At 46.3% G+C, this 25,250-nt stretch overlaps 1 protein-coding gene across 1 annotated transcript in view; it reads left to right on the top strand.

Annotated features, from left to right (window-relative positions):
- Positions 1 to 25,250, top strand: part of NGEF (neuronal guanine nucleotide exchange factor) — a 128,101-nt gene that overhangs the window by 41,053 nt on the left and 61,798 nt on the right. Inside the window, exons 2-3 of the mRNA XM_037849583.1 lie at positions 5,473 to 5,803; positions 7,592 to 7,706. Of these exons, the coding sequence (XP_037705511.1) occupies positions 5,548 to 5,803; positions 7,592 to 7,706 (371 nt within the window). The 5' untranslated portion in view covers positions 5,473 to 5,547. The remainder of the gene's footprint in view (positions 1 to 5,472; positions 5,804 to 7,591; positions 7,707 to 25,250) is intronic.

The raw sequence follows: 25,250 nt of genomic DNA, 5'->3' as shown, positions 1-25,250 counted from the left end.
GATATCATTGTCTAACCCCAATTTTAAAATTAATTTCAATCATTTCCATTGCATCCTCTAGAAAGGGGACACCATTCACAATCGATACAGCACAATCCATTTTGTCTTGCACATGACTGTTGTTGCTGTTTCTGATCCACTTACCGTTGTTTTGTATGAATATCACAGACCACCAGGATATATAACTGACCTCAGCATGGCATGGTGGAAAGAGGGCAATGCCAGGGTCAGGGCATTGACCGAAATCTCAGGGGGAGCTCAGCAGCACATGACCTTGAGAACCTGTTTTAGTGTTCTCATCTCTGAATGAGATTTGGTTTGGGTTGAAATTATCCTTGCTAAATCGGTGCTCAATGGGTTGTTACTGTAATTAGTATTTAACCTCCCAGGTCACTCGCTCCACAGTTTAATCCCATCCAGGACCCTGTCACAATGGACCATTCTCAAGTCCAGCTTCCAGACAAAGGTGCCCTCTCTCTCTCTGATCTTAGACAGACTCCCCCAGACTGCTGCTTCCTTCCCCCGTGCATCAGTTCAACAGCCTTAAAGGAAATCCTAGGCCCCCTTGAGCCAAACGCAAGCCAACAGACCCGGTTTGGAAAACTTTTCCTCCAGACATCCCATGGCTGGCTCCCACAACTGACTCATCAGGCCTCTGCTCAAACATCTCAGCACAGAGGCCTTCCCTGGGCACCCACTAAACCAGTACCCACCCAGGCTCCCTGCCCCCTGCCCTGCTTCAGTTATTTCTAAGGGGCCCTTTTCCTGCAGACAGGTAGGGGATTTTCCAACCCGGTCTCTTTGGGCACTGACTGTCACCCTCTGTATCGGGTCACGGTCTGGGCCTTCCCTCCCCCAGAGCTCCACGGGACCCTCCACCTCCACCCCCAAGCCAAGGTGGCCCCCACGGGGTGCAGCACAGCGGGGCCCCCCCTGTGTACAGAGCCGGTCCGGCTTCGGGGCTGCTCCAGAGGCCCCTTCTCCTGCCCCCACTCTGCTCCTGCCCCTCCCCAGTTACTAAACTTCCACAGTGAACTTTCCCCAGGACCGCTCTCCCCCTCTCCGGGGATTTCACTCCCTTCCTCCCCTTTGCTCCCACTCAGAGCACCCAAACGTTCTCCGAGGCCAATCTCCCAGCTTCCGGGCGGCAGCCTGCCTCCCTTCCCTGCCGCCAGCCACCCCGTGTCTTGTGACTCTCGCATCCAGGCCGCCTGGGACCCCAGGCCGTCTTCCTGCACAGCTCAGCCACCTCCTTTCCTCCCCACGGCTTTCCCCCCAAGCCGCTCCCTCCACTCCCTGAGATCCTCCCCTCTGCTTTCCCCACTGGGCTCCAGAAAAGGGGAAAAAGGCCCCGTTGCTGATAGCCCGAGGCACGCGTGTACCTTCTATCCGGGAAGGGTCTGAGGTCGCCAGCTGCAGGACCCGGAACGCAGGCGGCAATGACAGGGGGCCGGGCTCGGGGTGCCTCAGCGTGCCCATCTTCCCGGGCACAGCCGCTGCCCTGTGCCCCGGACACTCACCTCCTTCCTGGACTCCCCTTGGTTCTCCCACCTCCCGGCCACAGCCACCCACTGTCCCTCACCCACCCCCTCCCCCGGATGGGAGCCCACCTCGCCGAGCCTTTAGCCAAGTCACCAGCGTCCCGGGGATCACTCCTGAAGATAATGACAAGGCAAGGTCTGCAGTGGTGCCCTGTGGAGCCCCCCCATGCCCACCCCCACCCCCGCCTGCACCAGCCCTTCTCCCCAGCAGGTGTCTGTTTGTTTCTCACCTGTGGCAGTGACACCCCAGTCCTGGCCAGAGCCAGGGCAGCCCGGGGCTAGACCTGCCCAGGGGACCCCCATTCCAACCCCACTGAGGCAGCTGTGGTTCTGGGCCTCTAGGACCTTGCTCAAGAGGGGCCCTGGGCCAGGAGCACCCGCATCCTGGAGCTTGTTAGAAAAGCAACCTCAGGCCCCACCCGGCCGCCTGAGTCAGCATCTGCGTTTCAGCAAGTGCCTGGTTGATTTTTGCACGTTAGAGTCTGAGTCGAGGAGACACCCCTCTCTGTGCCCACCATGCCCTCCTCCCCCGCCCCAGCGGCTGGGTCCCACCCCTGCCTCCCCCCTCTCCACATGTCCTGCCCCCCACCCCACACAACATCACCGATTCATGCAGGCAGCCTGGTCCTCAGCCCAGTGCCGGGAAGTTGACCAGCCGCTCTCGGCTGACTTGCCAAAGCCAGGAGCTAACCCTGAGGAGCAGGACAGAACCCCTCCCTGCCTCGGATTCACCCCGGCCGGGCCGGCCTGCGGAAAGTTCTACAGCAGCGCCTTTCAGCCACATCACCCAGGGCTCAGGTCCTTCCCAACACATGAGTCACACAGACTTGGGGTGAAACTTGCCACCCCACTTCCTGGCTGTGTAGCCTGGGGCAAGTGACCAAAACCCTCTGAGCCGCCGCTTCCTCATCTAGAAACAAATGTTTACGGGACACCCTGGGTGTGCCCAGCTCTGCTCTGGGCACCAGGGCCCAGCGGCAAACAAAACACCGAGTCCTGCCGTCAAGGAGCCGGTGTTCTAATGAAGGGACGCAGACAGACAAGACGAAGCAGGACGGAAACACTAGGAGGTGCCCAGTGCAGGTTTGTTGATTGAAGGTCTGCAAATGCGGCCTCACCTAAGTCCCTCCCCCTCTCTGCGCCACCACGATGCCTTCTCTGCGTGCTTCTGGGGGACATTCTGGAGCCACATGGGCTTAAAGCTAGGGAGGAATTTAAGGGGTGTGTTAGAAGATTTGGGAGTGGGGGCTACTGGGCTTTCTAGCAGTTTAATGAGCATAAAAAATTAAAACAATTATAAAAACATTTCAGACTTTGAACACTTTTCCCTGAAATAACCAACCATTGAGGCAGAATTCGAGTTCTTTTCAGATAACTTTACAGAGTCTGTGTGTGTCTGTGTGTGTAATAACATAATATATTACAACAACCAGCATAAGACACGAGGCCCTGGCGGCTCCCCTTGCATGGCAGCATCGTCACTTCTTCTCACCCGGAGCCGCCGCCCTGGTCTAAGCCCCCGCCTGTCGTGCCCGGAGACCCTGCCCTCAGGGTGGTCTCCGTGCCCTCTCCCCTCGGCACCGCCGGACTGGCCCCCCTGGAGCACTGCTGGAGCTGCCTCCTCACCCGCAGTCTTCAAGGATGTCCCTCCAGCCACGGGATGCGGTGAAAGCTTCCTGCTCCAACATCCAGAGACTTCCCCAGACCGCTCCCAACACACGATTAAATCCTCCCTTATCTCCCACCACCACCCCCAGGACCCCTGCCCAGCTGCTGACCCCAGATCCAGCTCTGAGCTCAGATATAAGAGTCTGGACTGAGGTGGGAAGTAGAGAAGGCCAGGAAAATAAGAGAAAAGGGAAGGGTCATCAAATCCTAAAATCCCAACAGCCTCTCCAGCCTCTGCCTGAGCACCTCCAGGGACAGGACAGCCCAAAGCAGCCGTGCATCCTGGGTCAGCTCCGAACTTCCCAAACCTCTGCCCTGGTCTTACTCCACCCGCTCCCTGCCCCAGACCCACTGAGAACAGAGATGTGGGGACAGCGAGGCCCTGCCGGTTGGGTCTTAGAGGTGCATCCTTCCCAGGCAGGGGAGCTTGCTGTCACCTGTCCAGGATAGAAACCTCCTCACTCTCCCTCCTTCTATCGTGTGGCCCAAGAACAACTGAGCATTTATTGTCACCACTTCCTCGGTTGACTCGGGTTAAACTCTCTGTGAGTGAGTGCGATCCCACAGTGGGTTCCTTGCCACGTGAAGAGCCAACACCTTAAATGGTGGCTTGGCCACACTCTCTACCCTGCTCTCGCACCATCTGGAAAGCAGCATCCCTTTGCAAGATGAAGAAATGTCAAGCCAGGTGGACCTCACCAATCCCAAGGTGCACACCCTGGCTTTCATGGATCAGGAAACAGAAACAGGGCCAAAGGGGCTTGCCATGGCCCGTGGTCCATTGTGGCAGAGAAGAGGCTCCTCCAGACACCCACAAACCCCAGCAGTGCTCCTGCACCTGCCAAGCTGCCCTGGGGCACGCCTTTTCTTCGTACTCCTCTCCCTCTAAACGCCCGAATATTTACGGGCAGGCTTGTTGATAGAATGCCACAAGAGCTGCAGGCAGATGGGAAAGGAGGCACCACCCCATCTGTGTCATAGGGAGCTGGCTGTGGGGCCACAGTGGCCTTCCACCCCCAGTTCCCTACCTGAGAGTCCTAATTCCTCCCCTGGATGAACAAGGACTTCTCAGCGTGGAGTCGGGGGAGACTGCATTAACCCAACCAGCTGCCCTAAGATTGCTGCTGTGTGGTGGACTGGGATAGGAGTAGAAAAAGGGGTTTGGGAACTCACCCATGGGGAACACTGAGACAGGGGACTGGAGTATCTGATTGTAAGAAGAGGAGTATGGTTGGAACAGAGATGTCCCTTAGTCCAGCCCTCAATTCTCCCCATTTTGCAAAAGAGGACACTCCCAAAAGAGGTGGTTCTTAAGCTTTCTTGAGTCTCTGACCCCTTTGAGACCATGATAGAAGTTCTAGACCTGTAGCCTAGAAAAATGCATATGCCCAGGTACACACAATCTTTGCATGCAATCACACGCACCTGAAATCTCCATAGTCCATGGGAGTCTGGTTTCCAAGCTCAGATGGATGAGGAACCACAGAGAATTCCTAGTTTGGCAGCTCTGTCTGGCATGCTATGCCCCAGCCTATTACATTCCTAAAGCATCTGCACAGTCTTTCATCACCCTGAGGACCCCTGCCCTGGAGAAAGGTCCACATTGAGGGGGAGCCCTGTTTTATTCCTATTGCACCCCTCTTCCACTGGAAAGTGTCCTGGTTCAGAGGATGTCATAGGCCACTCTACAGAGAGGTAACCACTCTACTACTCCAGCCCAGTGGGGGAGTTTGGGGTGGGGTGGGGGAGTCTCACTGCTCCCACACAACACTGGACTGTTAGGGAGACCACAAATCCACAAGCCTAAATTGGCCTCCTGGGGTTCCACTTCTCCCATCTCTCAATTTGCCATCGTGAGACCGTTCCCTTACTGACATCCCCTTTCTAACCCTCCCACACCTCTTTCTCTGAGTGTCCACACATCCATTTTCCCTTGCATCAGATTCCTGGAGTTCCCCTCTCTACTTCTGCTATTTTTCTCCTGAATTATTCAGAAAATTGTTTACTTGAAAGTTACTTACACAAGCCACTTTAAGCATTTTCCCCCAAAGAGCATCTTATGAATATAATAAACAAACCTCAATTTTAAATGATACATGAATGCATCCCAATTGCAGTGGTTAAGCTGTAATTTTCACTGACAAAGAAGTGATTGCCAGAAGGTGCAGCTTATTCCAAATTTCATTGAATCAGAATGGAGCTACTCTGAATGGAATATTAGCCTGGTGACTCTAACTGAAAATTGTTCTGTTCTATTCTAAAGCTCTCAAATCCGGAGATGCTTGGGAAGGTTATCAACCTGCAGTCATTCTGTTGAGAAACAACTGGACCCATTACCATGGAGACCAAAGAATCTGAAGATTTGGAAAAGCCCTGCAGGAAGTCAGCGAGTGGTTCGTGGAAAACTGATGATGAATGGGCCAACGTGAGGCCTGGGTTACTCTCGAAAGAGACATGTCACCCTGACCAGGAGACCCATGAGCCCCATTACAACATCCGGATCCAGAGAAACTCCATCTTCAATCGCTCTATGAGACGCAGAAGCAAAGCCAGGACTGGAAGCACCCCAGAAAGGAGCCCCAGCCTCCGGACAGGTCAGCACCAGGGACAGCTGTCCTTAGAGCCCCTTGGCGTCACCAGGGCTGAGAGGCCCTAAGTAAATGAAAGGAGAGTAAAAAGTGTTGAAAATGATCAAGCACATGTCCAATGAGGTGGAACTCATTGAAGCCATTATTTAAATCCAAATTCCCCAAACTGATGATGTAGATACTTCAGGAGAAAATGTTGACCTGATTCATACAATAAGATTAGCTTTTATTTAAAAGAGAACTTGTTCTAGGACTCAGTAAAACATACATGCTTTCTCGTATGCAAGTCACACTTGTAATTTAAATTTTCTAGTAGCCACATTTAAAAAGTTAAAATATGGGTGAAATTGATTTTCATAATGTACTTTTTGTAACCCACTATATCCAAGGTATTATTTTATCATACAATTAATAATCAATATAAAATTATTAAATTACAATGAGATTTTACATTCTTTTTTGCACTAAGTCTTCAACATCTGTTAAGTACTTTATACTTGCAGCCCATCTCAATCAGCATATTAAGAAATTCTTAATTTGTATTTCGGTTTCATAAAACGTATAGTCAGAAAAGTAGATTCAGTATCCAAATTGTTACAAACATATTTACAAGTTTTCCAATAACTGAATGGAGTATCAGTTTTAAATTTAAATTTTAATTAATTAAAGTTTTAAATAAAATGAAAAATTCAGTTCCTCAGATGCGCTAGCCACATTTCAAGGGCTCAATAGCCTTGCGTGGTGAGTGGCTGTCACATTGGACATGCAAGGCTAGGATGCTGCAAGAAGAGAGAAAAGCAGATGCAGCTGCCATTGGCAAGGGGGCGAGAGGTCTTCTTTCTGGGGTGGGAGACAAGATGGGAATGGGACTGTTCCTGAGACAAGGCTGAGAGGGAAATGGGGCCAATGGACAAAGAGCTTTGAGTCTGGGGCCTCCCAAGCTAAGCAGAGAATGGTGACAACAGTGCAGAATAGGACAAGGGCCCCTTCCTTTTCTGCCAACCCCCAAGATGCCCTGGATGTTCCCGCCCCCTCCCTGTCCTTCCTGCGTCTCCCCCCATGTCCTCCCCACCCTCCCTGCCCTATCTTGGAGTAGACAAAATGGGCCACCTGGTCAACCAGCTTCTCTGACTCACTCCCCAACAACAAAAGAAAGCTCATGCTTTGGGGTCACACTTTGTGTCTCGGAGAAGGTGTAGGACATTCCCCCCATTTCATCTGCTAAGGAAAATTATTCACAATTGGAAACAAGGCATAAAATTACTGTGTGCCCTTTCAAAGTCATGGTAGCACACCAACTAACAATCCCACCTATGAGAAGGTATCTTGGTTTGACCTGTTATTTACTATTGATTAGGACTCAGATGCTGTATAGCTAGATATTAAAAGATTGATAAGTTTTGAATTATTTTTGTCCAGTAGAAATGAAAATGTTAATGGTTATGGTTTTATTACCTTTTAGGATGTTCACCAGACTTGTGTTTAAGTTTGCAATCTTATTTCCAGCATCCTTTGTTTTTCCCACTATGTGTGTGTGAATGTGTGTGTGTGTTTACATATATGAAGTTTCTTGTATCGTAATTATGACTCCCATTGAGAACACCCTCCTTGGTCATAGAACACAGCCCCGGGTGTGTCAAGTTCTCCTTCAGGGGATGGGAGGAGGATACCCCTCCTCATCCACACCCTTCCCCTTTCCAGGATGACAGCTGCCACTGTGCTAGCCAAAAGGGGAATGCCTAAAAGGGGGGAGGTGCATGTTTTCTAACTCACTACATCTTTTAAATGTCACAGGTTCACTGGAAAAGGGGAAATCTATAATTGAGCCCCTGACCTTGAACCTCCCACAGAGCAGAACGCCTCCATGGAGCAAACCAACACAGACAGACCCAGTAGCCCAGAAAACAAGGTAAGGGATGGGAAACCACGAGGAAGGGCCGGTCGAGAAAAGATGGAAGAGTGACCTGTTGCTGCAAAGTCCGGATGGGGCTTCAAGGGAGTCTTGAGTTAAAAAAAAAAAAAAAAACACCCCCACAATTTATTTTTTAAAATAAACTATTGTTACTTTCCTGTCACAAAAATAGGAAATTATAGATATTATATTACATACCAGTGACAAATAGAAAAGAAAGGAAAAGTCACTGTAACACCACCACCGGGAGACATATCAATATATTGTAAATGTATGTTAAGCTTTTTCCTCTGTGTGTTTTATGTATATTTTCTCTTCATAGAAGATCTTACTATACACTCTGTCTTGCAAACTACTTATCAGTATTTCATAAATATCTCTCCAAGTTATTATTTTTCTACACAATCATTTAATGGCTACAAAGTTTCTGTAGAATGACTGGATAGTGATTTATTCACTGGGTTCCTATTGTTGGCATTCAGGTATTGTATTGGTTCGGATTAAGTTGTGCTGCTTGTAACAGAAAACCCAAATAACACGGCTTAGCGAGATAGAGGTCTATTTGGCTCTTGTGTGAAAAAGTCTGCTGGGCCATAATGGCAGCCAGTTAATACCCTCAGAGACGCAGTCTCCTTTTAGCTTTTCTTTCTGCTCCTCTGTCAAGATGACTGCCAGAGCTCCAGCCATCACATCCACAGTTCAGATGGAGGGAAGAAGGAAAGTCCAGGGGGAGAGGGCACATACCAGCTAAGTCTATTTTTCTTTAAGGAGGCTTCCCTGAAGGCCCAACAACTGATGCTTACATCTCACTGGGTTAAAATGGTCACACGGCCCCCTTCACCCGCAAAGGAAGCCGGGAAATGCCTGCTTCCTGCCTCCAGTAATTTGGGGTCTCCTTAGCAAGGAAGAAGGGGAGAATGGATACAGGGGAGGAGACAGCAATCTCTGCCCCAATGGGATTTCACATTTTTGCTATTTTTTGTAAGCTACACTCTGCTAAATTTCCTTGTGTCAAAATCCTCAAGCCTATCCCTCTTTATTTCCTTAAATTAAAATCCTAGCAGCGTCACAATCTCTCCAAATTCCTGGATCACTGTGGGGAAATAGCATCCTCATAGCTGTATTTGGCAGAGTATGAACCGGGCAACCCACCCAGAATCCCAGAAAAAGATGTCGACTCATCTTTTACTTCCTGAGGTTGCTTTGCCCATTGGGCTTTGATTTTTTTTTACATAAGCCAGACATAAAAGGATGAATATTGGATGATCTCGCTGACATGAAATAATTAGAATAAGCAATACCATAGAGTCAAAAACCAGAATACAAGTTACCAGGGGCCGGGATGGGGTAGAGAATGGGAAGCTAATGCTTAATTGTAGAGTTTCTGTTTGGGTTAATGGAAGAGTTTTGGTAATGGATGGTGGTGATGGAAACACAACATTATGAATGCAATTAATACCACTAAATTATATATTTGAATGTGGTTAAAAGGGGGAAATTTTAGGCTTTATATATGTGACTAGAATAAAAAAATCTTTAAAAGCCATCGGACACAAACAAAAAATCCTAATATAAACTGTGTGCTACAATTAATAGCATAATTATAACATTTTTTCATCAGTTGTAATGAAGGTACCACACTAACGCAAAGTGTTAATTATAGGGAAAACTGTGTGTGAGACAGGGTGTATGGGAACTCTGTATTTTCTGCATAATTTTCCTGTAATCCTACAACTTATCTAAAAAAAAAAAATTATTTTTATTTATAGACAGGAACTGCTTCCTGTTGTCTCTGATTTAGCTGAAGTCCCAAGAGCTAAGAGCCAAAATATAAATGTCTGACAACCTACACAGGACACCCCAAGAGCTGGTGAACTGGCCTGGCCCACTTACCTCACCCCCTCACCCAGGGCATTAGCAGCAGTGATACTAAAAATATTTGGCCTCCAAGACCCAATACTGGAGCTAGAGTCTCAGAGGCCAGTGAAGAGGCCCTGGGAGGTAGAGCCAGGGAGAGACTCAGGACAGTGGCTATTTAGCAAGCATTTCTTCAGTGTTTCAATACTGTAACAATCAGTTAAAAAAAAAAAGAGGTGGAGGGTATGAGGAGATCGGCTGCCAGGTTTCTTTGGCAGGAATTGTCAGGGGGCCATGAGTTTCCCATGCCTCTCCAGCGGGGATGTGCCCCTCATCTTAAACCAGGTAAGGGAGACTTCAGGAGATCCTCTTGGAAGTCTCTGAAATCTGGGAGACGCAGCGACAGAGACCTGACACCTGGAAACGTCCAGAGACGGGACTGGCTGAAGCAGCCTGTGGTGGGAGCAGAGGAGGGGCTGTGCCGGGAATAAAGGGCTCTGCCACCAAGAGGCCAGGCACAGGTGTGTGTTCACTCCTGGCCAGGTGCCGACCCTCAGGAAGGGGACCAACTTTGAGCCACTTTAAAAGGGCTCTGCCCATGAGAGCGTCCTGCCAGGGGACTGGTGGACTTCAGCAGAAAGTGGCTGCAGAAGATTGGGGGGTCATAAGTGGCTGGCTTGAGAGAGCTTTGCGCACGCCAAGGAGCTGGGGAGGGAGGAGAGGATGGGGCGGCAGGCCTGGACCGGGAGAAGGGAGCAGTGGGGAGAAGGGAGCAGTGGGGAGGTTTGAAACAACTTTGTGCTGCACTTTCTAATACCAGCAAAAGATACCATTTGCTTATATCCTAAAAACCTTTACCACCTACCTGAGATTTCCACAAGGCCCAGGGCAAGCAGTGCAAACCCGCAGGGCAGTTTGAAGCGGGGAGGCTTGAGGTAGAATGGAACCCCTTCCCATTTGCACCCCACCGAGTCCTGTGTGCCCATAAACGGTTACCTGTGGTTACTTCCGTCCGGTGGCTTAGCGAGGGCAGAGGTTTTGGAGAGTTTATCTAGGTCATTCTTGACTGCCTCAAAGCTGGGGCTGGGATCCCCCATGGAGACACACATTTCGGAACTGGAGTTCTGTGGCAAGGTTAGTAATGCTGTACCTGCCATGGAGTTTTCTAGACAAAAACCTCCTGTTGGGCTGTCCAAGTTCCAAGAGCTTTGAGTTAGTGCTTTAAAAAGTAAAGTCCAAAATGAGAGTTTCTCCCAGGAAATTTTACCATTTGGCAGCCAATGAGTCACTACGTCCCATGTTTGTTTGACGCGTGACATCTGAAAATCTCTTAGTGTGTGCGGTGCAAATGGAAATCCGTTCTCTCTCGGCTCTTCCTGCCAACCCCCATTTCACTAGCACCGCGGCAGCAGGGTCAGACCTGTTATCGGGTTAGGTGATTTCACCTCTGCTCTTACCACATCTTGGCGTCCCGACCCTCTTAGACCATGTCCCTGGTATGAAGAACCAGGGTTGACTGTGAGCATCTTTTGATCCGTTTCCATAGTTACTTTCCCAACACCTTTAAGCATGCATTCAGACTGAAGTCCCTTTCACTCCAAAGCCAAGAAAATAATTCTCTGTCTCCTTGCTTGATTTGTGTAAGTAACAAAGCCCAACCAAACCAACAAAAACCTCATGGCAAAATAAATAAATAAATAAATAAATAAATAAATAAATAAATAAATAAAACCTCATGGCACACACAAAGCTTGGTAACAATTGAAGAGGGAGTAGACCGTTTATCTCTTGAATGGCCCAAGTATTTTATTCCTCTGTATTTTTTTAATTGTCACTATGGTTAGTGTTTTGATAAAGACAATTTTAATAGTGCTTTATTGAATGCTAATTTATATTGCAGTAAAATGCACAGATCTTGGGTTTATAGCTTGATGAATTCTTACGTACATATACTCCCACATCAACTAGATGACAATATAGAACATTTCTGTTGTTCCAGAAGGCTCCCTCAGGCCCCTGTCCAGTCAATGCCCAAGGCCATTAGCTTGGTTTTGCCTGTTCTTGAACTTCGCATAAATGGGATCACACACTGAACACTACAGTGTCTGACCTCTTTCGCTCAACATAATGTTTTTGAGAGTGAGCAACGACATGTGTATCAGTAGATTGTTCTCTTTTGTTACTGAAAATCTTCGCCACAGTTTGCCCATCCATTCTCCTGCTGATGGACATTTGGATTGTTTCCAGTTTTCAACTATTAGGAATAAAGTAGCTATGAACATTCTTATGCAATCTTGGTGGAGAGATTCACTCATTCCTCTGGGGATATACTGAATACAATCCTTGGTCAGATAAATATATTGCAAATATTTCTACCAGTTTGTGACTTATCTTTCCTGTCTTTTAATGAGCAGAAATATTTAATTTTGAGGAATTTTCTTTTATAGTTCATGCCTTTTGCAGCCTAAGAAATACTTGAGTATATCAAGGTCCTGAGGATATTCTCCTATATTTTTTTCTAAAAGTTTTGTAGTTTTAGCTCTCATATTTAGGTCTGTTGATCCATGTGAATGTCCAATTGCTCCAGCACCATTTACCAAAAAGGATTTCTGTGCCCTCCCCCACCCCCGAATTAAATTAATGCTTTTTAAAAATCTACTGACTGTAGATATGTGGGTCTATTTCTAGACCTTCTATTCTGTTCCATTGATCTAATTGTCTATCCTTATGCTAATACCCCACTGTGTTAAATACTGTAGCTTTGTGGTAAGTCTTGAAAGCTGGTAGAGTAAGCCCTCCCACTTTGTTCTTTTTAAAGATTGTCTTGGCTATTTTAAGTCCTTTGCATTTCCATATAAATTTTAGAATCAACTTGTCAATTTCTATCAAAAAACAGTCTGCTAGGATTTTGATTGAGCTAGCTTTGTCTCTAGAGATAAATCTGGGAATCATGGAGGCCTGAATTTTGACACCTTAAATCATTCAATCCATGAATATGCTATAGCTCTCTATTTATTTACAGATCATTTAAATTAATTCAGCAATATTTTGTAGTTGTCAATTTTAATTAAATTGGTTCCTAGGTATTTAATATTTTTTGATGCTCTTCTGAGTGTCATTGTTTTCTCATTTCATTTTCTGAGTATCTGTTGGTACCCTATGGAAACACAATTAATTTTTGCCTGTTGACCTAGTACCCTGTGACCTTGATAAATTCACTTATTAGTTCTCATAGTTTGTTTATATATCCCTTTGGATTTTCTATGCACACTCTCCTGCCACCTGTGAACAAAGACAGTTTTTTTTTTTCCAATCTTTATGCCTTCTAATTGTTTTTCTTGCTTTATTGCACTAACTAGGTCTTCCATTACAATGTTGAATACAAATGGCAAGAGCAGACATCCTTTCCTTATTCCCTAGTTGAGGCTGCTTTGGTTGCAAAGATCAGAAGCCTATTCAAATTTGCTCAAGGAAAAGAGGGACAGTGTAAGGATGCTGGAATCCCAAAGAATCCAAGTATGAGAAATGAAGTCCAGCTTCCCAGGAACAAAAAAGCCATCGCTCTTTTTCTCAGGGGCCACAGGGCCCATTCCTCTCTACTTCCCTCTGTGGGTGGCTCCACTCTCCGGCTTCCCTCCTCGGTCCAGCCGCTTCTCTCTGCTTGTCAGATTCCACACGAACCAAAATGGCAGCCACAGCCGGGATGCCCTTTCAGCTTGGCTTTCCACAGCCAACAGTGACTTCCTTCCCACCCCCGTCCAAAGTCAGATTGGTCCTTCAGGGATCTGCTCAAGTCAGGGTGTTGCAGTCAAGTCTTTATTTACATGAGGAGCAGTCGTGAAACATTTGCTGTGTTCTATTCCCAGAAACATTTCATACCTCAAAAGTGTCAAATTGATAACAAAAAATATATGATTAGAGAATGAAACTTGGATGTGTGCTTTGATATTGATAATTAGTATGTAAAATTAAGCTACATGATAAAATTTCACATGGGGCAATTCTTCTGCATGAACTCTACAGACTGATGCTTCTTAAACTTTAGTCCACTGACCTTGGGAATGAAGATGTCTTCCTCAATTCCTGACACTGCTTGAAGGAATTACAGCTGTTCTCTGTTGCTTCAAGGATGGTCAGCCTGCACAAACCATTAGGGTCACCTCCAGGACTGATACTCAGCGGGGCAGCCAGGGGCAGCTGCACCAAGGGTGGACCACCAGCATGTACCTCTAGGGCTGGATGATGCTGTACCATCCTGGCTATTAAATATTATGAACATTATCCCTGGATCCATCTCAAAAAGGGTCATTGCCATGAAACCCCTTATTGCCACTAAAGACTCATCTCATGACTTGTGAAATTCTGAATGCTAATGCTGGGCAAGGGCATTGCCAGCATTCTATATTGGAAACTCTACCTTTTCTATGGAAATATACTAGCTCTACCTACAGTATCCCTGGAGGCAGCTTGTCAGATGTTCATAAATGCTAATTTGAATTGTTACTCTGAGAGTCTTGCAGTAAGACAGCCTGCAAAGGTGAGGAACAAATATGGAGTCCTGGTAAGTTAGGGGCTGCCTCTTTTATTCAAGGGAGCTGTTTTCAGGTTTTGCCATTAGTCCATCATTTGGGGCCAAAATAGAGACTGAAGAAATCCAGTCCAACTATAATCAAGCTTCTGGATCTAACTACCAATTTATAGGAAATCCGGGAGACAGAGGAACTGGTAAAACAACACCGTGGGGTTGCAATCCACAAAATTCAAACTGTGAGAAACTCTGCAGGACTAATGACCCAATTTCTTGAGAGAAAAACAAGAGAGGATGGGAGATCGTAAAGGCTGAAAGAGAATAAAGAAATATCAGCCAATTGCCACGCATAGACTTTATTTGAATGTTGTTTCCACAAACCTTTGGGGGAAAAGTTTAAAAGACAATTAGGGAAATTTGGACTTTGGGAGGTATTTGATGATATTAAGAAATTATTACCAAGTTTTTAGGTGTGACAAGTTATTACAGTTATTTTTTTAAGAGCCCTTATCTTCTAGAGATACATTCTGGAGTATTTTGGATGAAATAATATGATGCCCGGGGAGGAGTGGGTGGGAGTGTAGATGAGAGAACATTGGCTCTGAGTTGCTAACAGTTGAAGCTGGGCAATGAGTATTTGGGAGGTTCGTTATACTATCCTTTCTAGTTTTGTATATGTTTGAAATTTTCTGTAACAAAACATTTTTAAAAATGAAGAGGCAGGAGCTAAAGTGAAGAGACCTTCTTCCAGGAGGTTGGGCAGAACCATCAGCTCTTACTACTGTCCATGGCAGCTAAGATGACATCACCCAGAGACTCTCTGAAGGCTAATTTTTTCCCTCCTGAGCACTTGGCACATTTCCTGACACATTAGTCACTCAATACTTGTAATGATTGATGAATGAATGAATGAATGAATGAATGAATTCATCTCCTGGGCAGAGGTCATGACCTGGGAACTTGACCTGTTGAAGACACACCTGTACAGACTGGTCCAGTAGGGGTGAAGCTTCCAAGTGGCCCAGAACTCTGCAAACCACAGACAATTCCAAATGTCACCAGAATGGGTGAATGCTCCTTGCGACTGGCAGAATCGAAGCTTCTCTAACTCAGAGTCTATAACCCAGAGGGACCTGCCTGTCCACTGTCTTTGAGAGATAACCCCTTTCCCACCTCCTCCAGCAAGACAGGAGACCAAGCGCCCTTAGCAATAAAAATGCAATGGAAGCATCATAAATTAATTTCCTCTCTGGCGACCCTCTACTTGGGCGCTAGCTGAGGCCCCAGCGTTGCCCACCAGTTCTGTGGACCTTCAGCAAAGGACAACGAAAGCATTCGAAGGGCCACTTGGACGTGGTGGCTGAAGAGGGCTTTGGATTTTCTATCTCTGAAATTGCTTCTATTTTTACACTGTCTGAGAACAATTATAACTGTGACTTATGTTTCACAGTTTATGCAGCTAATTTCATATACTTTGACAGCTATATCTTATTTTCAGCAACTATAAAATTTCTTTCCCCTTCGGGAAGTTGAAGGGCATACGCCCCCACCTCCCCACACTGCCTTGTTGGCATGGGCTACAGGGCAAGTGGCTATTCAGGGATGTCTGAGCAGACAGGTGTGGCACTAGAGATGGAAACAGCCCCCAGTGCTCCCTCACCTTGCCCAGGTATGGCCCCTGGGCAAGGTGAGGGATCTAAAAGGCCCAACCCCTTGTCAGGAACTCAGATCTCAAGGTGTCGATTGGCCAGGTGTTCTCTTGACTCACTGATGCCCTAACATTTAAAATAACAGTAATAAAAATAAAAAGCTTTAGTGGTCTCAGGTTGAAGCGTGGATTTTACCCACTCACAATTATGTCTTTAGGATTTTAAACATTTTTGTGACATCTTGTCACTTGTTAAATTACTCATGTATTTTGCCTTCTTTTTGTTATTCTAGCTTACTTTATCTTTTATTCTTTTCATTGTCTAAGCTTCCTTAATTTGCTTTTTTACCTTCCTTCTTATTTTCCTTCTATTTTGATCACCTTTTGTGTTTTAGCTTCATAATAATTACCCCTATTAAAATTCAGAGCTTCTGGCTTTGTTTTAATGTCAAATCCTTTTTTTCCTTTATTTTGTTTTTAGCTTACTATTTAAATTTCTAAGCTTCTAGGACTTTGTTGGTTTAAACTTACTGCTTTATTTCTTTTGCAACTGTAACCCGTCATATGCCTTTCACTGTTTATAACTAATTTTCAGTATCCTAATTTTGGCTCCTATGCTTTTTATTTTATTGGTTTTATCTATCCGTCAGACATAGTTTTAATTATTCTGTTTCTTTTATAATTCACAATCTTGTATCTTATTAGTGGTGTCTTTTTCCTAATTCAAATCCTTAATTTTAAAAACGGCCCCATGCTGCCTGGCTCTGGGGAGGTTGGGGGAGGCAGGGTGAGGGCCCCCCAGATGCCTGTTTGTCTCAGCTTCAGGACCCAAGACCGCTCCTGACCTTGGGAGGTCCAGGTTCTCTTGGGAGCAGGTCCTGGCAACAGGCAAGAGGAGCGAGAGGTCTGGAGCTGGGCTTGAGGCCAGGTCCTCTTGCTACCAGCCTCATAACCCCCCATGGCAGCTCCCGAACACTTTCAAGAGGGCAGCTGTGAGCGTCGCACCGGAGCGCGCAGGCGCAGGGCCCGGCTCGCGCACGCGCATATGAACGGCAGCTGTGGCCGGGGCAGGGCGGGGGCCTTGAGGTGTTGCACTTGGGAGCCAGTGAGGCGGAGGTTCGCCTCCAGCCAGGGTCCCTCCTCGCTGGCTAGAGTCCTTGGGAAATTGCGTCCATAATTCAGCTGCTGTTTCCTCGTCAGTCTGTGAAACAGGCTGCCTCACAGATGGGGGCGAATGTTAGGTGAAATCATGCCTGTCGATGCTGGCACGTGGTGAGGGTTTAGTGGGCATCAGCTATTATTATATTATCAGCTCAACTAATCGACAAGCTTACGTTCAGTAAGATCTCAGAAAAGACTGCGTTTTCTGGCTCCTCAACCCTGGACGTTGCCAAATTTCTTTCCACCAGTGACAACTATAAGGCGATTCCATCTGGATAGAACAATTTTTTTAAAGGGGGAAATCCTCTAGTCCCCCTAAATGCAAAAATTGTTTATTTTCATCTGTAGAAACTGCGAGTCTGAGTTTGCAAAGTAATGTTTTATAAAAGGAGTAAATTCAAAAACACTTTAAAACAAATCAAAGAACAAATCGCGAAACAATATATGCAGTATGGTTTCATTTTTATAAAATTCAAAAACATGCCCAAGATTCTACCTGAATCTAATCATAGAAAACATCAGAAAATCCTAAGTTGAGAAATTTAGAATAAGGCAAAATAATTGACCTGAAATCTATCTAAGTGTTTAGATTACCAAAGTCGAGCGAAGACTGAGAAACTGTTCCAGATGGAAGGAAACCAAAGCGGCAAGACAACCAAATGCGATGTGTGATCCTGAATTGGAGCTTTTTGCTATAACGGATGTTACTGGGACAATTTGATGAAATTTGAATAGGATCTGAGGATTTGTTGGCAATAACATTATCAAAGTGAATTTCCTGATTTTGATGGTTATATTTTGGTTATGTAGGGTAATAGGATTTTCCCCTGAAAGTATTTAGGGGTGATGAGATATCAGGTCAGGAACTTACCCTCCAGTAAGTCCTTTGTACTGTACTTGCAACTTTTTTTGAGATTCTTTCAAAATGCACAAAAAAAAAAAAAAAAAAAAGTAAATATCTTGATGGCAAGGAACAGGCTGCAAGCTGTAGGCTCTGCATCCAGACCCCTGGCTTGGCCATTGCTCCATCAATTTCCAGGGTATGTACGTAGGCAAATTTTTAACCTTTCTGTACTTAGGTTAGCTCATCTTTAAATTGAAGGTAGTAATACTACTTAATTCATAGAGGCATTAGGAAGAAAAATTAAGTTTTAAAAAAATGTTAACATCTATAAAGTGCTGAAAAATAATTATCAGTACCCAGTGCATGTGATTTGAAAGCATTCTCGCCTGCTGCTCGCCCTCACCCCCTGCTGTTTCCTAACCAGCGTCTGCAGTGAGTTCTGTCCCTACCCTAGTTAGGCCGGCCTTCAGCGGTTAAGGGCACATCCTCTAAAAGATTGCCCTCGCTTCAAATGCCAGCCCACAAGCTCAGGGTTAGCAGGATCATCCTTACTTCTGACCAACTGGCTAAATATTCAGGCGTTTCCTCTACCCTTTCAGCTTCGATGATTTGCTAGAATGACACAGAACACAGGAAAACGCTACACTTACAGTTAACAGTTTTATTATAGCAAACCAGGTGCAAATAAGGAGGAGCCCAAAGAAGAGATGTATAAGACGAGGTCTGGGAAGGCCTCGAATGTAAGGTTACCAAGTCCTCTCCCCGTGGAGTCAGGACGCCTCAATCTCCCGGCCAAAATGTATAACAATGCTCAAAGAATACTGACAGCGAGGCAACCTCACCCAAGCTCTGGGGTCCAGGGTTTTTATTGGTGTTCCATTATGAAGGGATGATTGATCAATTGTTGGCCATGAGGCTGAACTCGATCTCCAGCCCTGCTCCCCACCCCAGGGGTAGGCTGAGACCATGGCTCAAAGCCCCAACCCTGCGATCGCATGGTTGGTCTCTCTAGTGTGGCCAGTCCTCCCCAAGACCACCTTTGGACAGGCCCCTCCTTGAATCCTCTAATTACCATCATCAGGTGTGGGGGGGGCACTCATCACTGGAAACCCCCAGTGTTCAGAGAGCCCCAACCCCCTCCCAGGAGCTGGGACAAAGGCCAGGCTTCTCTTTGGGTTCAGTTAATTCTTTTTTTTTTTTAATACAGTTTTATTTAGATATATTCACATACCCCATGTGCTGGTTTGGATGTATGATGTCCCCAAAATGTCATTATCTTTGATATAGTCTTGTGTGGGCAGGAAATGTACTGATGTTGATCGGGTTGGAGACTTTTGATTGGATGTTTCCGTAGAGGTGTGATCACTCAACTCTGGGCAAGATTTTTCATTAGATAATTTCCATGGAGGTGTGGCCCTGCCCATTCAGCATGGGCCTTGATTGGTTTACTGGAGCACTATGTAAGCTCAGACAGGAGTGAGCTTGCTACAGCCAAGAGGGACACTTGGAAGAATGCACAGAAGCTGAGAGAGTAGCTGCAGGTGAGAGACAGTTTGAAGACAGCCATTGAAAGTAGACTCTTGCTCCAGAGAAGCTAAGAGAGGACAAACATCCCAAGATCAACTGAGAGTGACATTTTTGAGGAGCTGCAGCCTAGAGAGGAACACCCTGGAAGAAAGCCATTTTGAAACCAGAACTTTGGAGCAGACGCCAGCCACATGCCTTCCCAGCTAACAGGTTTTCCAGATCCATTGGCCATCCTCCAGTGAAGGTACCTGATTGTTGATGTGTTACTTTCAACACTTTATGGCCTTAAGACTGTAACTGTGTAACCAAATAAACCCCCTTTTGTAAAAGCCAATCCATTTCTGGTGTTTTGCATTCTGGCAGCATTAGCAAACTAGAACACCCCACTATCATCCACAGTGTACAATCAACCATTCACAGTACCGTCATATAGTTTGTGCATTCATCTCCAGAATCATCTTTTGTACATTTTTCTTACTCCAAAAAAATAAAAATAAAAATAAAAAATAAAAGTGAAAGTGAAAAAGAACACCCAAGATATTCATTGCCCCCCATCCCACACTGTTTTTCATTTAGTTTTTGTCCCCATTTTTCTACTCATCTGTCCATACACTGGGCAAAGGGAGTGTGAACCACGAGATTTTCATAATCACATAGTCACACCATGTAAGCTGCGTAGTTATGCAATCGTCTTCAAGAATCAAAGCTACTGGATTACAGTTAGGCAGCTTCAAATATTTCCTTCTAGCTATTCCAATACACAAAATCTAAAAAGGGATATCTATTTAGCACATACAAATGTCCTCCAGAGTGACCTCTTAACTCCATTTGAAATGTCTCAGCTACTGAAACTTTTTGTTTCATTTCACTTCCCCCTTTTGGTCAAGAAGGCTTTCTCAATCCCAGGCTTCTGGGTCCAGGCTCATCCCCATGAGTCATGTCCCACGTTGCCAGGGAGATTTCCACCCCTGGGAGTCAAGTACTACATAGAGGGGAGGGCAGTGAGTTCACCTGCCGAGTTGGCTTAGAGAGAGAGGACCACATCTGAGCAACAAAGAGGTTCTCTGGGAAACACTCTTAGGCACAATTTTAAGTAGGTTCAGCCTCTTCTTTGCTTAAACAAGGTTCACAAGGACACGCCACAAGATCGAGGGCGCATCCTACCAAACTGTCAGTCCTCAATGTTTGCAAGAACACCAGTGTATTAAGGTTCTCTAGGGAAACAGAATCAATGAGAGGTGTCTATGACTATAATATTTATAAAAGTGACTCACGCAACTGTGGGTATGCATGAGTCCAAATTCCATAGAGCAGTCAGCAAACTGTCAACTGCAAGGAAGATGTCCGATGAACTCCTCAGGAAACGAACCAGCAACTTTGACGAACTCCTCAGGAAACACTTCGCTAGGCAGCCGAAGAAGAAGTGAAGTCTTCTATCTGTCTCGCTTATAAGTCTTCAACTGATTAATTGGATTAAATCCAGCCAATTGCATTCTCTCATTGTGGAAGACACACCCTTTGGTGAGTCATCAGTTACAGCTGCAGTCAATTGACTGATGATTTAATAAACCAGCCTGTTGGTTTATTAACCAGCCACAAACATCCTCTCAGCAATTGTTAGGCCAGTGTTTGCTTGACCAGACAGCTGGGTACTATCACCAGGCCAAGTTGACACATGAACCTAACCATCACAACCAATAACATGGGTTTGGTTAATTCTTCACTATACAGTTTCTATTTATCCTTTACCGCAGAGCCTTCCCTTCAACCCTCCTTCAGGCTTCCCACCCTGGATTCATTAGAAACTCCTCTTTTGAACTCCTAGAGTATCCCCATAATACTCCCATCATATATACTGATTTATAATATCCTGATGACTTAGCTGTTTCTTCTATTAGATAATAACTAACTTTAGGGCTGGGCTGGAGTCTTCACTCAAATCTCTAGGCCTAGTGAGTGAATGAGTGAATGAATGAATGAATGAATGACCTGGATGCATGATCCCCTGCAATAGCATCTAGAAAGGTAGGCACCCTCCATAAGTATTCCAGTGCCCAGCTCCAGAGGGTGTCATTCAAGCGTAGTCTATGTAAAAGCCTCTCCCCACCCCTTCAGACTGGGGAGTGCACAGCCTGAGCTTCTGTACATGGCAGCCCTGACCACAAATGAGCAGTTGCCTCCTGAGATGATCTAGCATGAAGAATTTTTGTGGTTAACTGCTCTAAAATGAAAGCATTGATTTTGGCAGATGCTTCTCCCCTGCAAATCTGAGGAATCAATTCATTTATGTGTTCATTAATTTAATGAATATTTATGGAATACCTCCACTGTTTGAGTGCTGGTTTCTATCAGAAAACTCCTTATTTGGTGACTCAGGGAGATACTTAGCAACTACTTCCCACCTCTTCCCCCAGCAGTGCCCCAGGAAGCTCCACTGCCCCAAAGCTGGTGTTCATGAGCCACAGTTGGGTGTTACTTGTGTGGCCCTGGTGGATTCCTGCTTGGGAACATCTTCAGGCCCTGATCCCTCTCCATGGAGGGAACTCTGAGCCTTGACTACTAAAAAGAAGTCATGAACTTCTTTTTAAGGGAGATCCTGGCTCTAGGCAGATCAACCTCAAGCAGCTGAGAATTTTGGGTCCCACTTCTTGATTTCCATAAAAGGATGTATGCAACCACCCGCTGGCCTTGAGTTTTAAAGATCTGCCCTAATCCCCATGCAAAGCACCTGCAGTCCAGGTCCTCACCTCCAACATGAGCCCCATCCTGTCTCCAGCAGGGCTTGCAGAGGCTGCCTCCACGGGTTTAAGAGCCTGGGTTTGTTGAGCCAGCCCCTCACAAGTCCATGTGCTTGCACTGTATCAATTTATACCTTCCCTCCACCCCCTCAAATCTGGCAGAAAAAGCCCCCACCCCCAGCTGCATTTTGGTATTGTGCCCCTGGCTTACATTAAGAGATGCTATAAAGAAAAAAAAAACCACCACTCAAAACATCCTGTTACATGGACTCTAGTGACAACATGGAGCATGTCCTCCTTCATATGGAACGAAAACCCAGGGGAGAAATGACTTGTTTGGCCCTTCAACAAGGCACTGGATTTCCATTGTGCATGGCAGGGAGGGGCTACAGAGACAGTAAAGAGCAGCGAGGGGGCCCTCGGCACCCTGGGGGTACCCAAGTGCAGCCAAGTGCACAGAGCCCTGGAAGGGAGTGTCCCACCTCCTCGCTTCCTTTTTTCTCTCTGACATGAGTAATTGGTGCCATCGGCCTCTTAAATCCTGACGCTGCCAGTCATGCAATTACAAAACCTCCAAATTAAGATCTCGACTCCACAGCGTAGAACAATAGCATGCTCTATTTTGGCCAAGTTTAATTACCATGCCAGGGTTCAGGTTTTCCCAGGTTGCCAAGTCACATGTCTGCCAAGAGAAGGCTGACATGCCTTCAACCTGGGGAGAAAGAAGTAAGAACCTGGGGGCTGGCAAAAGAAAGGCCATGGCTGGATTCGGGTTCAAGGCAGAGCATCGAATAACAGGTGGCCTATTTCACAGAACGAGGCTGTTACATTTAAAGAGAGCCACTGGGAAAACCTGAAGGAGAGGGCTAAAGGGACAGCAGCTTTGGCAAATAAGCCTCAGTATCTTTGGACACTTTGGAGTCGTTGCTTTGGCAAGTGCCAAACTCCAAAAATAGGATGGTGGCACTGGTGACCTTCATAACTTCGCTGGCAAAATGGTGGTGGACTATGAAGTAGGAAGCTGGCCCCAGTGCTGGCACTCACAGCCTTGCGTGAGCCCTTCTGGTTGAGTGAGGGCTGGGCTTAGCGACCTCTTCTAACAGGCGGAGGTGATGGTGTGTGAGAGGGACATGAGGGTATAAAAGCAGGGCGGCAATTCTTCTCTCCCTCCCTTGGTTGGCTTGCTCTGGGGAAGCCAGTTGCCATGACATGAGGACATGCAGGCAGCCCGTGGAGAGGTCCACATGGCAAGGAGCTGAGTCTCCCTGCTTACAACCACGTGAAGGAGCTGGGAAGTGGAGCCCCTGCCCGAGCCAGGACCACTGGCTTCCAGACCCTCAGAAACTAAAGGGGAGAATAAATGTTGCTATTAAGCCTCAAAGTCTTGGGCTTGCTTGTTACACAGCAATTGATAGCTAATACAGAATAGAAACTCTATCAACTTTGCTTATTACTTAGAAGGTGAATTCTACTTACAAACATCCAATCCTGGCAAAATGCTTGGCATCCAGTCCCTGCAGTTCTGACCCCACCTGCCTTTCTAACTGCACCCCATGTGAGGAATTTAGGGGCCCCTCTAGCCCCCCTGACACACACATTCCACACAGCCCTTAGGCCAGTGCTGTGCTGGTGCTGAAGTATAAACTCCCAGCTTCCTTGCTAGAGGTGGGACAAACTGGGGGATATGTATACTCCAGAGTCCCCTGCCAGAGCAGCTGGGGCTGAGACTTTGAAATCAGCCCCTTGCTTGGTTTTTCCCTCTTCCCTGCCCTGTTTCCCCTGCTCCCTCCTGCGCTGCTTCTGCAAGCTCTACCTTAATGACTCACACGTACCTGAACCTTCATCTCAAGAGGATCTGTCCTAAGAAACCCTTGTTAAAATCCAGCCTGACTTGGAGGAAAACAAAACAAAAGACACCGTCTCTTACTGATATTTCCCTTAACATTAGGGATTTTTAAAGAAATACTTCCATCCCCATAATTAATCAAGATAATTTTAAACAAAGAAAATACATTTACAACTTTAAATATATAATGTATCCTATAATTTTTTTAAAATTATTTACTATATAGATGAAATAATGGGGCCTCCAAGAGCACAGCCTTTTAAGGATGCAGTGGGGGCTGTCTTGGGGGCCCCCCTAATGATCGCTGGAAGGCAATAAGCAGCCAGCCATGTCCTAGACCTGCACATCTGCAAATGCCCAGTAATCACCCACTGAATGAGTTCAGTCCTCAACAGTTGGTTGGCAGTTAGTATAAATGTGTCGACTGTTCTTCCTTCCAGATTTTTTCCTGAAGAATGTGGTGAAGTCAATCATATGCTGGTGAAAAAGAGACTGAACTGACAGGCAATGCAGTCTGATTCTGATGGAGACAGTTTCAGACCAAACTTTGTCAGAGGAGGGTAGGGGGCAGGCAGTGGTGAGCGGGCCTCCCGGAAGTGATGGGAGGTCATGGGAACTGTGCAGCCTGAGGAGGCGACCCCTCCCTCCCCCACCCCCTCCTCACCACCCAGCCCCTGGACCTGGGATGGCAGGTGTCCAAGGAGAAGTGTGGGGAGCTGCCCTGCAGATCAGAGGCTCCCCGAGGCCTTGCTGCTCTGGTAGTGGTCCCTGTAAAATCTGAATCCCACTGTCTTGCCCACCTGAAAGCAGGGGGCTGGACGCAAAGGCCCCAAAAGGCCCTCTCTGCCTCCCAGATCCTTGTCTCCCAGTTGCCTGAGTGGCAGAGGGTTACTCAGCCCCCACCCTACACCCCAGTGGGAAAGTGGGAGCCAGGAGTCCCAGGGTTCCCGGTGGGAGACTACAGAGCTGGTCCCTGCCCCTCACCCACCACCCATCAGCTCCCACTGATACTTTGATTCCCAGATCCTTTTAGAAATGAGTTCCTTTCCTACAAAATGGGCCACATTAAAAACAAAAAATATTCACACAACCCCCCACACACACCATGTTTACAAATCAGTTAGAAAATATAAACATTCTAAAATTAAAATACGCAAAAGACATGAAAAAATTATTCACGGAAGAGTACAAATAGATCATAAACAACCACAAAACTTCAAGCTCACCAATAAAGAAATGCAAATAAAACAGGATATTATTTCTTCATCCATCAAATTTGGCAAAGATTTTTTAAAATTATCGTACTGTGCACTAGAAAGAGAGCAAAGAGATACACCAATTGGGTGTAAACTGACGCAATCTTTTGTAATTTCACAATATACAAGAAAAGCA

The sequence above is a fragment of the Choloepus didactylus genome, chromosome 9 (genome assembly GCF_015220235.1).
Source record: "Choloepus didactylus isolate mChoDid1 chromosome 9, mChoDid1.pri, whole genome shotgun sequence".
NCBI lineage: Eukaryota > Metazoa > Chordata > Mammalia > Pilosa > Megalonychidae > Choloepus > Choloepus didactylus.
Note: the sequence above shows the minus strand (reverse complement) of the source record. Positions and strands in the feature narration are given on the sequence as shown.